The sequence below is a fragment of the Lygodium microphyllum genome, chromosome 14 (genome assembly GCF_053477565.2).
Source record: "Lygodium microphyllum isolate KBCC chromosome 14, Lygodium_microphyllum_v1.1.10, whole genome shotgun sequence".
Lineage (NCBI taxonomy): Eukaryota > Viridiplantae > Streptophyta > Polypodiopsida > Schizaeales > Lygodiaceae > Lygodium > Lygodium microphyllum.
The window spans coordinates 88,660,263-88,674,315 of record NC_141148.1 but is presented as its reverse complement, the minus strand read 5'-3'; the positions used below and the strand labels follow the sequence as shown (position 1 = coordinate 88,674,315).

At 44.4% G+C, this 14,053-nt stretch overlaps 1 protein-coding gene across 1 annotated transcript in view; it reads right to left on the bottom strand.

Annotated features, from left to right (window-relative positions):
* LOC148025830 (protein DA1-related 1-like) overlaps positions 1–14,053 on the bottom strand; it is a 70,294-nt gene that overhangs the window by 55,854 nt on the left and 387 nt on the right. The window contains exon 2 of the mRNA XM_087693079.1: positions 13,841–13,931. Within this exon, the coding sequence (XP_087549205.1) occupies positions 13,841–13,931 (91 nt within the window). The remainder of the gene's footprint in view (positions 1–13,840; positions 13,932–14,053) is intronic.

The window sequence follows — 14,053 nt, the reverse complement described above, 5'->3', positions numbered from 1 at the left end:
ACCAAGCAGGTCGCTACCTCACCAAGAACAGGAGGCCCAGTCTAGTGAAAGGACACTAAGTGAGGAAGAAGAAGACAAGGAACAACAAGAGCAAAGTAGCCGAGGAAAGGCTAAAAAGACAAAGAAGAAAATTACACAAGAATAGCAGGAACAGGAGAAGAGGAAACAAAAAAAGACAGACTTGCAAAAGGCCCGCAAAGAGTCAAAAAAGACCGAGGAGGAAAGAAAGCAAAAGCAGAAAGAGGAGGAGGAACAATTGAGAAAAAAGGAGGAGAAAGACATAGCCCTCGCCACACACAGGTCCATTGAGCAGCAGTCCAAACACGATGAGCCGGAACCTGCGAGCCCAATCAAAAACGAAGGGCCGAGCTCAAGCGCCCAAGTGCCAGAATTCATGCCACCTGTGGTGCAAGAAGGCAAGGGCAAAGCCCCAATCACCCCCATTCCCACTCTCCTAACGCCCACCATCTCCACTCCCAGCTCTACAACGACCCAGGTGGACGCCAGCAACCTAATGGCTTGGGTCAAATACTTTGTGAATAAAAAAATGGGCCAAGGAGCAGGAGAAAAAACCCCCCTTGTAGAAACCAAAAGGCCAGTTGTGGCAGACACCGAGTCGAGGTGAGACCCTAAGAGGCAAAAGGTGACAAGCTCTACAACCTCCGTCCCCGCAACAGAGAGGCCGCCTGAAGAATATGACGAGTACATCAAGGAGCTCCTCTCTCAATTAGAGAGAGCCAAGGAGGAGAAGAGAACTACGGTAGCACAGCTCGAAGCTAAAAAGGAGGCCATGGCTGCATCCCAATTAGAGAGAACACGCCAAATGGCCATGGCCCAAAGGGAAGTCAATGAGCTGAAAGAGCAGCTACAAGCTAAGGAAGAGATAGAGGCTGAATGGCAGGTGAACCTAAACAAAGAAACCGAGGCCACACGCGCCTACGGTAGCACAATGAAAAGATTGTGGCACGCTACGAATATCTACAAGCTGAAATAGAGAAAATCACTAAAGCCACAGAAGAGTTGGAGAAGCTGAGGGAGGAAAGAGCTCGCAGGTATGAAAGAGAGGTGGAAAAACTAACCCAAGAGGCTGCCGCGGCACAAGAAGAGCAGCAAAAGCTAAGGATAGAGATGGAAGACCAAGAGCACAGACTGACAGTGCTAGCTCGGAGACAGGGGGAAAGCCTCGAAGTTATGAACAGGCAAAAGAATGGGCTAATCAGAACGAAAAAAGAGTTAAAGCTTTGGCACGCCGTCTCACTCAAGTAAAAAAAGAAAAAATACTTGCTAAAAGCAGAGCAGAGGCTGCCCATGCGAGCTTCTAGACCTAGCAACGCGCCTTCTTGGACACCCTATTGGACATCACCCAAATAGAAGAGGGAGAGTCCATAGAGGCAATGAAAAGGAAGCTGGGAATGGCTCGTAGAGCGTTGAAAGCACGACTATACATCCCGCCACAACCTAGCGAGGTCAGCCCACCAAGCCTGGAAGAAGAATGCCATTATCTCCTATTGGCAGACCTAACCTCACAGGAAGTAGATGCACGCAGGTTCATCGAAGAAGAGCAACAAGAGCCAAGCCAGGAAAGAGAGGTGGATGCGAACTTGGAAATGGGACCACGCGAAGAGAAGCTTGTCCCACCACCTCCTTCCCCACGGCTTGAAGAGCAGCAACACGCAGACACCTCTACAAAAAAAAATGCAGCACTAAGGGAAAAAAGAAAACAAATGGTGGAGGAAACAAGGAGAAAATGGAACGCCAAGGGAGTGAGGGCACCCCAGGCACCTATCCCACCATGTGAGGACAATGCCCCAGCAAACTTCCACACCGACCTTGTAATCTCGGAGAGGCAAGAAACGTCCAGAAGCCCCTTCGCTTTTAATTTCAAGTTCCCGACCACCTTGCGTAGGATCTTGCCCATCAAGGTGGTGGAGAAGGTAATTAACATCAAAAGCAGACTCCGGTAGAAATGGCTGAAGGAGAGAGTGCAGAACCCCACATTATGGGTCACTGAAGATGCCAAATTTTGGAAAAATAAAGTTTTTGAAGTACCAAGGTCTGTGCCCAACTACGAATGCCAACCTACATGGAGAAGAAGGGTCTGCAACACCGACCTGGACACTTGGATGGCCTTTTGCAACACTCAACCCTTCAAGCGGAATGACCCAATCTTTATGCCCTACCCTCGAAGGGTAGGAGTGGATTTTGACTCCAGTGTCCATGGCCGCTACGACTTCCCTATGATCTATAATCCTCATTGTACTACATATGAAGATGCCCTCATTTTCACATCAGAAAACTTGTATGATACCCTAATCCAATTCACCAATGAATTCTCTTCATGCCGTATCATATTCATATCAAATTGTTCCTTCAATTCTCTTGCATTCACTTTGCCTCTCACTTTCGATTATCTCTATGTTTCTACTTCCATTGCATACTTTGATGGTTTTAACCAAAGGCCTAAAGGCAAAAGGCAAAAGGCAAAACTCAAAAGTGAAAGCTAAAAGTTTTTCAAAAAGCAAACATTTGCTTGTTGCCTAAGCTTCCTTGCAAAGTTTCCTTATTTCTATTGAAAATCACTATATGTCATGCTTCCTTGGGGTCCACAAACCATTACACCACCATGCCATGTAAGCAACTTTTTAAAGGTCGTGACAAGTGCCATCAAGTAAACCCATCAACAATGCAACTTATAAAGCTTTCCTACTCAACAAGTCAACATCCATAAATGCCATAACATCAAATAATATGCATAATCCTTATCCTTGTGGCTTGTTATCAAAGTAATCTCATCATCTCATAATGCCACATAAGGCCCCTCCTCAAAGTTCCATGCCACTATGTAGACCATGTTTCCATGCTCAAAAGTCGATTAACATCTACATAAACATATGAACACCAAGTATAGCCTTCTAGTAGCCCCACAAACCTAGAACATATATACACATTAGCAGCCCTAGGAAAACCCCGACTATCCATATAAACAAACCAAAACCACTACCTAGAAAAAAATCAATAAATTTCACTCCTAGAACTCTAATAAATTCACTTGCAACAAGGCACAAAACTTGTCCTTTCTCCCTCTTTGTGGCTTCCCACTAGTGGCATTCCATTCTTTAGTGGCTATTTTAGCTTGTCTAGAGTGTTGGCATTTGTTACGTCTCCTATGTGGCACTACTTTTGCAAACTTTTGTCATGTTTGTGATAGCATTGCCGGTAGGCATGGCTACTAAATTCTACAGTGCCTATATTTGTTGGATATCTTGTGCTCGCACACACAGCACTAACCAGTTACGGCTCTTGCTTGCATTTTGCACTCTACTTCTACTAGTTATGGCAATGTAGCATTTACGTTTGCTGCTCTATGTAGCTTTGCCTATGTTTGCTACATGTGCATGCTAGCCATAATCACATCACCACTTTCTACATGCTTTTTTTTTATTTCCAACATGTCTTTTGACTTGCTTTAAGCCCTTGTTCATGTGCATTTTGTGCTCATTTTGTGGTTTTCATGCTACTTCACGTGTTCGAAACTTACTCACTTTTGGTCCTCTTCACTTGCATTACACTTTTGTGTAGTCATCTCTCCACCCTCCTACAACAGATTTTCACATGATGTAACACCATTGCAAACTTATAATTCGCATCATGAGTGGGTCATACACTTCAACCTTAGAGTGCCTAGCTCTAAAATTCGATTGCGACTGTGTGAAGATTGAAAAACCCATACGCTTCCTACATGATCTCTATTTGCAAGTGCATAGACTGATTTGTGAAGGTTTCCAAGTGGCTACACTTTCAAAAAAACTACTTGTGGGTACCCCAACCTAAGGATTAAAGAAGAAAAAACATGCAATCATGTACTCCCATAATTGGAGCTTTTGTGTTCTAGTTAATAAACCTCACACGGCCATACACTTGCCGCTAGTCTATGACCCAACAATCCTTCTGTGCCACTGTCTCGACTCTCTATTTCAATTCAATTTTCAATGATATGGATGCTATAAAACATAAAAATGGCTGAATTAAGCCTCGAAACTAGTAATAAAGATGCTCTACCTTGACACAATGGCCAACCTTCTTGATCCTATCAGAGTGAAGCGGTGCGAAAGCGTATGACCAGGACAGAATGAATAGAGAGAGAAAAGAGAGAGAGAGAGAGAGAGAGAGTATATTAACGTCTCTAAAAGGCCAATGTGGCCTATGAGACCAAAACAGTACATACAATGATGATGGTGTGTTTCTCATCTAGAACGAGAAGAAAGATGAAGAACATACCTATAAGACTGAAAAGGAAATGAAATGAAATGAAATAGTGTCCCATAAAGGGAAACATGTCAGTGATCTGAAAGTGAGAGTAGAGAAAGGAAAACTCTCCATCAATGATGTCTGTTCTCTAGGGAAGTGTATCTCTGCATAGCTAAGGCGTCTTGGCATCTGTCTCCTGTGGCGCTCAATGATGGCTTTAATTTGTCTGTGGTGTGGATGTCTAGGCCTTCGTCCGGGTGGACGTGGGCGCCTAGACCGGCTAAGTGCCACTGCTCTATCCAAAGGGACACCTACAGAAGATGAGGTCCAATGATGATGTATTCCTGTAGGCTGTGTGGCAGTAGTAGTGGTATCTGCCATACTCTGTCGTGTATCCATGAAAAAGTCAGTGACTGCTCTCTGTCTATGTGAGCCGAGCTGTGGGGGCCTCCTACTCCGTAGAATTGTTGCTCTGCGCCTCTGGAGCTCCAAGAGGAAAAATCCCAAGCATCTCTGATCCTCATACTGCATGATCCGTCTCAGGGGTCCAAAACCCTCTCGAAACAGACAGTGGTATCTACCTCGTATGTCGTAATATACAGTGCATCGGCAGATGTAGTGTTCCTCTGTCTCTGGCTCTCTGTCGCATAGTGGGCATATGCGTTCTTCTGTTTGTATACCCTCCCATCTGCCTGTCTCAATCCTCAGGTGGTGGGATGAGGTGCGGATCTGACCAATAGCTGTGCGTATTCCATGAGGCAGCTGTGTGTCCATGTAATTGGGTCGGGTGATGAAACCATCCTCAGATACCTGGAGGAAGTGGGTCTGGTAGTGTGCCATCCTCGTGCCATGGGGCGAGGGGGGTCGGATCCAGGTCTTCTCCGTATCTAACTTCAGTATGTCTGCTCTGATCACATGGTTTAGCTCTGATCGGCTTAGGTCAAGTGTAGGGCAATCCAGGCTATAGTCAAAGGGGGGTAGTCTGTCAATCTGCAGACCATGTAGACGCATCCATGTGCTCATCTGAGCATACCAACAGTGTCTGTCACCGTCTGCTGCTAGTTGTCTAGAAGAGGCCAGGGCTAGCCGTGGGTATCTATCTTGGGGGAGCTCCCATAGTCTATGTATGAAAGTCACTGCCTGAACCAAGGCCTCAGCCACCATGGGTGATGCCCCCAACTCAGCTCTGATAATCTCATGTGGGGTCGAGCTCTTCGCTCGTATCATGCGTGAGATCATCATGACCAGTGGTCTTTCCATATGCTCCCATCCATCATAGTATTCCTTCTCTGGTCCATCCTGGTCTCCCAAAGGCTGTCTCCTCGTGTGAAACAGACTCGGACCCCAAATAGCTGCCCCATATAGGAGTGTGGGTGTAACCAAGGTGTCAAAAAGCCACAGTTTGGTGCGCGGCTCATGAAATTGTATGTGAGCACATTGCCTCTCCAATGCCCCTAAGGCTGCATATGCTTTTGCCAAACGAGCCTCTGATGTCTCTCTCCAAGAGAACTGTGGTCCCTTCAATGTGACCCCCAAATAAACATACTGCCTAACCATCTCCACTGGCTCTCCGTCAAAAGTAAACTGGTGCTCAGCTCTTGTCACCCAAGCAGCTGAAGTGTTAAATACCATAACTTTAGTTTTCCCAAGGTTCACCTTAAGATCTCTATCTCTGCAAAAAGCTGATAATGCATCCAAGTGTCTATTTAGTCCCTCAGGTGAGTCAGATATAAGTACAATATCATCGGCATAAAGCAGTAATGGTATCAGCACTCCAGCTAGGCTGGCTCCGGCCCCACCTGTCCTATCCACATATTCTGAAATTTCATCTATATACAACCCAAAAAGTGTCGGTGAAAGTGGACAGCCTTGTTTCACCCCAATGGTGCTATTGACTGTATCTGAGATGCCCTCAGGTGTTCGTACTCTGCCTGTCACTGTCTCATATAGGGCATAGATACTCCACTGTATCTCTACGGGCACATCAATGTTTTGCATTCTTTTCATGAGTCTAGCGCGTGGCACTGTGTCAAAGGCCTTGCGAAAGTCCACAAAACAGCAATAGATCTTTTTCTTGAATGCCTTGCCTTCTTCAATGATTGCCCTCAACGTAAAGATATGGTCTAGAGTTGTATGTCCCCTCCTGAAGCCAGCCTAGCCTTTTGACCTCAGGCCATGCATCTCGGCCCATTCACTCAACGCTTGTTCCACGATAGAGCCATATATCTTGGCCAGCATGTGTCCAATCATGATAGTTCGGTAGTTACTAGGTAGCGCGGGGTCTCCACTCTTAAAGAGCGGCACAATAATATGGTCTGACCAACAGGTTGGAAATCCCTCACAAACTGCCCTATTAAAGATGTGAGCCAGCGTTGGTGCCAGAATATCACAGGCATGCGTGAAGTGTTCAGCCACTAAACCCTCATGGTCTTGGGCTCTTCCATTTTTCAGCTTCCATATGGCATTCTTCACTTTTTTTTCTGTGAAAAATCTGCAATTTGCTGGTCTTGAGGTTGAGGGGAGTGGCATAGGCTCTTGGCCAGGGATATCATAGAGTGTGCAAGCATATCCATGCCAATCATCCGGTCTAGTAATTTGTAGGGGTGGCTGGCTCTCATGCATCTTTTTCCACGCTCTCTTGCTGTCCTGCCCCAAGAACATGGAATACATTTCTGTTTCTAGTCTGCTCAGGTATTCCTGCTTCTTTTTGCGTACCAACCGTCTGAAGAGTGTTCGAGCATGCTTATGGGTGCATATACCAAGTGCCAGCTCTCGCTGAAAACGTGCTCGTGTCTCTCTGCACTCATCATCATACCAGCCATTCTGTGGAGCATTACCTCGTGGAGGTTTATCTGACGGTGTAGTGTGTGGGAAAGCGTATGCTGCTGAAGTGTGTATTATCTCGGCCAACTGTCCTGTAAACTCATCCAAAGAGGCTTGTGTGTCTAGCTCCCTCAATGCATCTCGCACAGTAATGCTGTATATGTGTGAGGTCGCTTCCACAAAATCATAGCGTGGTAATTTTGGTATATGTGACTGTGCTTCATGTATATGCCCATATTGCATTGTGAAAGCTAGAATAGCATGGTCTGCTACTAATCCAATTGGTCTGTCCGATATTTCAAAACTTTTTATGTCAGGTAGCAAGTTGGGTGATCCAATCAAATAGTCCACTGTGCTTGACCCCTTCTTGTTATTCCAACATGTGAAGCCATTAGATCTTGGCCACTGTGGTAGCCCGTTAAGGATGGCCAAACCATGTGCACTTCCTAGTGCCAGTAGGTGTGTTCCATATTCTGTTATCTCTCTATCTTGGGCTGATCTAACTAATCCCACTTCATCTAATGCAATATCTCTGAACATCTCATCACTAGTGTCAAAGAAAGCAGATTGGTTGTTTCCTGTGCGTGCATTAAAGTCTCCTGCTAGTAGAACATCCCCAATTCTCATGTATCCCATTATGTCCTCATATAGTGGTGTATACGGGGATGCCTCTTTAGGGGCAAACTTAGAGTATGCAGGGGGAAAATAGCATATGGCAATATACATGTCGCGAGTTCTGCTTGTACGTAACCTGATCCACATGTATCTTGCCTCTACATCTCTATGTACCACTTGGACTGTATCTCTAAATAGAGAGAGAGAGAGAGAGACAGTGGAAAACTGAAAATCTATAATGAAGAATGTTGTATAAGGAAGCAAAGATGTACACAGGTGTAGAGTATATGTCTACATATGTCTCCACCTCGAAGATCAAACAATCTGTGAACCTCGAAGTAGTCTCCACGATTAGCAATCTGGAAACCTCTAATCAAAATGACTAAAAGTGTGTGAATGTTGGGCAAAATAAATAGCCCAAAAATAATGCAAGTCAGCTACAAACGACCCAGAATCTGGCCAACTGCACCTGTTGTGCCACATGGCACCTGCGATAACTACCACTTACTGACGTCACCTACTATACGGCCACACTGCCACGTGCCCTGCCTGCTGCAACTACACAAAACAGCTCACGAATACATATGACTACCTATCCAGGGAATGTCAATCTCTAACACCCCCTCTCAGATCCTAGACAAGGCCGAAGGCTAAGGGATCTGGAGTGCTATGCAAGTAAAGCTTGAGAAAGCGCCTTTGTAAACAAGTCTACAAGATTGTCCTCTGTGTCACAACTCTATAGAAACAGAATTTGTATCCTTTTTCATTAATTTGTCTATATAATGATTTATTAAATTTGTTTTCTTTGCACTAATTAGATATAAAGAAAAGTGCATTGGAGCTGGCCACTGATGAGTGGTCACAGGTTATGGTGGACCCACGCGGTGGGTTAGAGAAAAGATAGTTCACACTTCCACCTATATGGCCCGATTGGGCGCCTGTGACCAGAACTCACGTATATCAGGGTTAGACTCGCACACAGAAAGGATTGATGCCTTGAAGTGTGGGCTAGATCCATCAGAACAGACAGTTACAATCAACAAGATGGCATGATCATGAAATGCTTGTACAATGTGCATGTGTGGGTTGAAAGCTTGAAATGCACATTTCTTTGCATAGGAAAGTCACATGAAGATTCTGATACCGTTTTTGCAATGTACACAGAAAAAGCTTTCATATGACACCCATATTGGGGGGTCTCTAAATTTTAGGAGCCTCGAATTAGCCTAAAAATGCTAGTCCTAAAAAATAGGGATGTCATTCTAAAAATAGTAAATTCTATACTCTGACTGTGCTTACTAAATTTGGTTGTTTCTATTCTTGACAGTATTCAGCCCAAAAAGGAAGGCCATAGAGAAGAGATAAGTGTCAAGACACTTGTCACACAAGTTTCCAAGTGTCCCACCACTTGTCACATCTCATGACATGTGGCTGGACACTTGTCTTGTGCTACTCCACTTTCCCCTTTTGTACTAGCTCTTCCCTCTCCTATAAATAAGAGCTCGTTTTTCTTCATTCAGCATCATTTTTCTTTGCTGTAAACTCATGTACAGCACCCACAGATAGCCAGAAACTGGCCCCATCCATTCCCATCATCATCCCCCACTTCTCCATTATCAAATTCCTCCATATTCCCTCTTCTATCACTGCTGTTTTACAGGACAACAAGCCTGTAAATTCATTACAGCACCTCCTTCTCGAGCTCTTTCTTCCATTTTAGCAACAAGAAGCAAGCCCTATCCATGTACAACTGATCAACGATGGAGAAAGGCTGATTTTCCCTCTTTCTTCTCTCATACTGTAAAGAAATCAGTTCTTATCATTGCATAATAGATAATGCACGTGCGTTTGTACATCTTTGCATGATCTTGTGAGAGTGAGAATTACTTCTCCTCACTCTCAGGTTGATTGTAACTGAGCTCTTCCCTAAGGGACTTGGGTTGAGCAAAAATACATTCCTTTGGGGGGGGTGGGGGGTTGCCCTTCTTCAACCCTCAATCTTGTCTCCATTACTTTTACATTTTCATGGCTGTAATTTTGTGAGTAATTTTCATTTTCAGCTTTAAGTGTTCATTCTCTTTTATATTAAATCTCGAAAACAAGCGAATATCATAATTGTTAAGCATACTACGTTGTTCGGGGCGTTTATACTCTGTCTTATAGTAGACCAAAGCAATAGTCTCATCCAAAAGCTTCTCCCGAATGAAATGGTACTGAATCTCAATGTGCTTTGTCCGAGCATGAAACACAGGATTCTGGGCCAAGGCAAGACGACTCTCATTATCACACTGAAAAACAATAGGTCATGTCTGCAAGTAGCCAAGCTTCTCCAATAGCCTCTTGCGAAGCCCCACAATCTCACATGTGGTAGAAGACGCTGCCAGATACTCTGCCTCGATAGAGCGACCGTGGGTTGCTTCTTGCTACTCCAAGACGAGTCTCATTATCGCACTGAAAAACAATAGGTCCTCCCTACAAGCAGCCAAGCTCCTCCAATAGCCTGCAAAGCCACACAATCTCACATGTGGTAGAAGACGTCGCTCGATACTCCGCCTTGATAGAGCAACCATGGGTTGCTTCTTGCTACTCCATGAAACAGCAGAGACACCCAAGGTAAAGCAATAACCTATTGTAGGAGAAGTCACGTGTCGGGAGGCACCACTATCAACAATCCACTCCCGAGTGTATGGAGCCGTCAACACAGCATCAGAGGCCTTCACGGTCGACCTCCAAGTGGAGGAAAGCAGCTCATGAGGAAGCAGCCACCACTCCAAAATCCTTTGAAGATTTCTCATTTTTCTTCTTCTCCTTGTCAGGGCAGTCCTTCTTCCAATGACCTATCTTGCCACAAAGGTGACAAGTGGACTCCATTTCCTTGCCCTTCTTTGATTTGTCCTCTGTCTTTTGGTCCTTCCCCTTTTTCTGAGAGGACTGACCTATCAATGCCTCCGATTTAGAAGCATTGGTCCCTTCCAACTGCTCCTCTTGGTCTAAGACCATAGGAGCCAACTCCTCCCAAAGAGTCTTTGACCGCCCTAAGGCAATCAAGGCAGAATAAAAACCACTAAAATGAGGCGGTAATTGTGAAAGAAGAGTTATCACCATGCCTTCAAAAGTTATCACTTTCCCTGCGTTTTGCACCTACATCTAAAGTTGCCTCAGCTTGTTGATATGCTCCCGCATAGAAGATGACTTGTTGATACTCGTGGTTCTCATTTGCACTTCCAAAGAAACTCATTTCATGACGCTCATGCAATCATACATCTAATCAAGCTCCAACCACATCTCCCGAGCCACCGTCAAATGCTCTATATGGGAGATCACAGCTATAGTGCATGAGAGAGAAAAACGAACGGATACAAGCATTTAATTTGTCCCAATGCACTTGAGCCTTTGCCAACTCCAACTCATCACTTGTAGAGAGTTTGGACTCGTCTCTCGAAGAAGGACAGTGGATAGCCTCCATAACAAGCTCCGCCAAATCATAAGACTCCAAAATGGCAAGCATTATAACATGGCAGATGCGGTAGTTCTCGCCATCGAGCTTTTAATATGATGGAAGAGACCATAACACGGGCATCTTCCGGTCCATGATTGCCTGAAACTCGTCTCTCGAAGAAGGACAGTGAATAGCCTCCATAACAAGCTCCGCCAAATCATAGGACTCCAAAATGGCAAGCATTATAACATGGCAAATGCGATAGTTCTCGCCATCGAGCTTTTGATCTGATGGAAGAGACGATAACACGGGCACCTTCCGGTCCATAATTACCTGAAACTTTGTCTCCGCCTCAGAAGACATCTTCACCTAAAATGCCTACACAAAACACAAAATTCAACCCCCTCTCACTGTTGCAATGTAGCCTGCTAGGGCTCTTCTTTGCTCGTCCACTTCTTCTTCACCCGCCGGAGGTGATGAAAAGGTAAAATCTGCACTTGAAGGCCCAATATGCAGCCTTCTTCCTTCTCAAACATTAAAAATCAGTAGCAACTTTAGCAACTCTGCTCCTTTCTTGCACATCCATACTCGCCTTAGCCTTGTTCTGATGCACAGCCCTCCTGCTCACCCTTGAACGCTGAAAACACAACCTGGTGTCGCGCTGAAATCTCCTCTTCAAGTAGGTCCACCCTTAGTCAGTCCTTCAATGCTCTGATACCATGTCAAAGTGAAGCAATGTGGAAGCATATGACCAAGACAGAGAGTGAACACAGAGAGAGAGAGAGAGAGAGAGAGAGAGACTATGGAACACAAAAAATCTGCAATGAAGAATGCTGTATAAGCAAAGATATATACAAGCGCAAAGTGTATGTCTGCGTATGTCTCCACCTCCAAGATCTCACAATCTGTGAACCTCGAAACAATCTCCATGATCAGCAATCTGGAAACCTGTGATTAGAATGACTGAAAGTGTGTGGAGTCTGGGCAGAATAAATAGCCCAAAAGAAATGCCAAAAATAATGCAGGGACTGCCCAGAATCTGGCCAACTGCAGCTGCTGTGCCACATGGCACCTGCGACAACTATCGCCTGCTGATGTCACCTGCTGTATGACTGCCTGTCCAGGGAATGCCAATCTCTAACAGACCCTATGTCATCAATAAGCCTCTTTTCATGCTTGGTGCGAGGTGATGATGATTAGAATCGCAGAAGGAGCATGGGCCTGAGCATAGTATATAAATCCCTTTAGGCATGCTGATGGGACAGTTTACGACTAAAATAGCTGACTTTCTTCCTCTGATTTGATTGCTCATAGGAGGGTAGTTGGCACAGAAGCAATGCGAATGCGTGTTAGAGATGTCCCAAGCAATGTTGGAGATCTCAAAGCCTCTTGGGTATGAATCAAAGTTGTTGGTGTGCACAGGTGCTTGAAACATTATTTGCCATCTGGAGTCAAGTCTACTTTACAGTTTTGGGGGAGCATTTTGTCAATCATATATTAGCTAAGCTTGTATAAGGTTAAGATGTAAAACATCATCTTCATCATTAAGGCTGCGTCTTGCACCAAAGTTAGATAAAGGTAACTTGGAAGTTTTGAGGCTCACTAAACCATGTTTAGAAACTTGGGAGATTACCAGGAGCACAATGTGGCACATTGGAAGATCCACTACTAGCTGATTCAGCAAAGAGCCCCCCCAATGCCTACCCCTTGGCTGAGCTTTGAAGCTAAACATTCACACTACCACACAACATTGGGATCAGTTCCATGATGATTGTGATCACAATGAGGAGTTTAAGCATCTTACTCCACAAGTGGGAGAGATTCAAATTATTTTGAACGGCACCCCCCGGCCACATTGGATCTAATATCCTCATGCTCCCCCAAACTCCAAACTAGACGCCTTGACCTCCATTTTGAGGGACCCCCTTTACACTCCATCGATGTTTTCAGGCCTTGTAAGTTCTTGATTTTCCTTGAGTTAAAAAAACTGACTAGTCTATTTTATAGCAGGAAAGACTACCAAAGATTTAGGGCTGACAACTTCAATGGCCTCCAATTTAACTGCTTACGTTTTCTACTGCTAATCAATTTTAACCACCTTTTTCTTACACAAGAAGTGCCAAGTCATCTCTTTTCTGAGGCTATAGGATATGCTATTTAATCACAAAGACTTAAGATTTATCATCACATTCAAAAACTTATTGAAATGACAATCATCATCCAGGATTGGATTGATATCATATAATTACATTATTTAACTGTAGCAATAGCAGAGATCTGACCACAAAATCAGAAGCCTGCCTTAAAGTCCTTAAATATCTTAATGTCCAGAATATAGCAAGAACTACCCTTGCATGACCCTCAAATTTCTAGACAACAAATATTGCTCTGTTCAACATTTTTCTGGAAAAGAAGAGAAACAACAACAGCATCAAGTTGTAATGCCGTCTAAATAACTCTTGATCTGGACCATGCAGTCTTGGTTGAACTGGAGAAAACTACATGACAAGCTGATTAGTGACTGTAATATTTACTCTCCTTATTTAACCGGATGCACTGTTAATAAGTGCTACGCTGCCAGACTGGATTACAGAATTATTTGACACGTCATCCTGCCTTACGTCAAGAAACTACAGGAGCTCGCATGATCTACAAAGTAAGATGAGCCAGGCTAAATGATTTTTCTGATCAGTCACGCTCAAAGAAACATCTTACCATTTGCTTTTCTGTAGTCCTCTTCAGACAGAGATAGTGCAATTGCATGATCAAGCTCTTCATCTTCTTGCTGTTGTCGAGATTTGTAGTCCTTCATGACGGCAACAAAATCAAAAGAAAAGCATCAGAGTCCAAACGCAAAGAACGATCGGGCCAAAGTGAAGCTGAAGCGAGTGATGTTACTCAGAGCCATTAAGAAGTGATCACGACTGT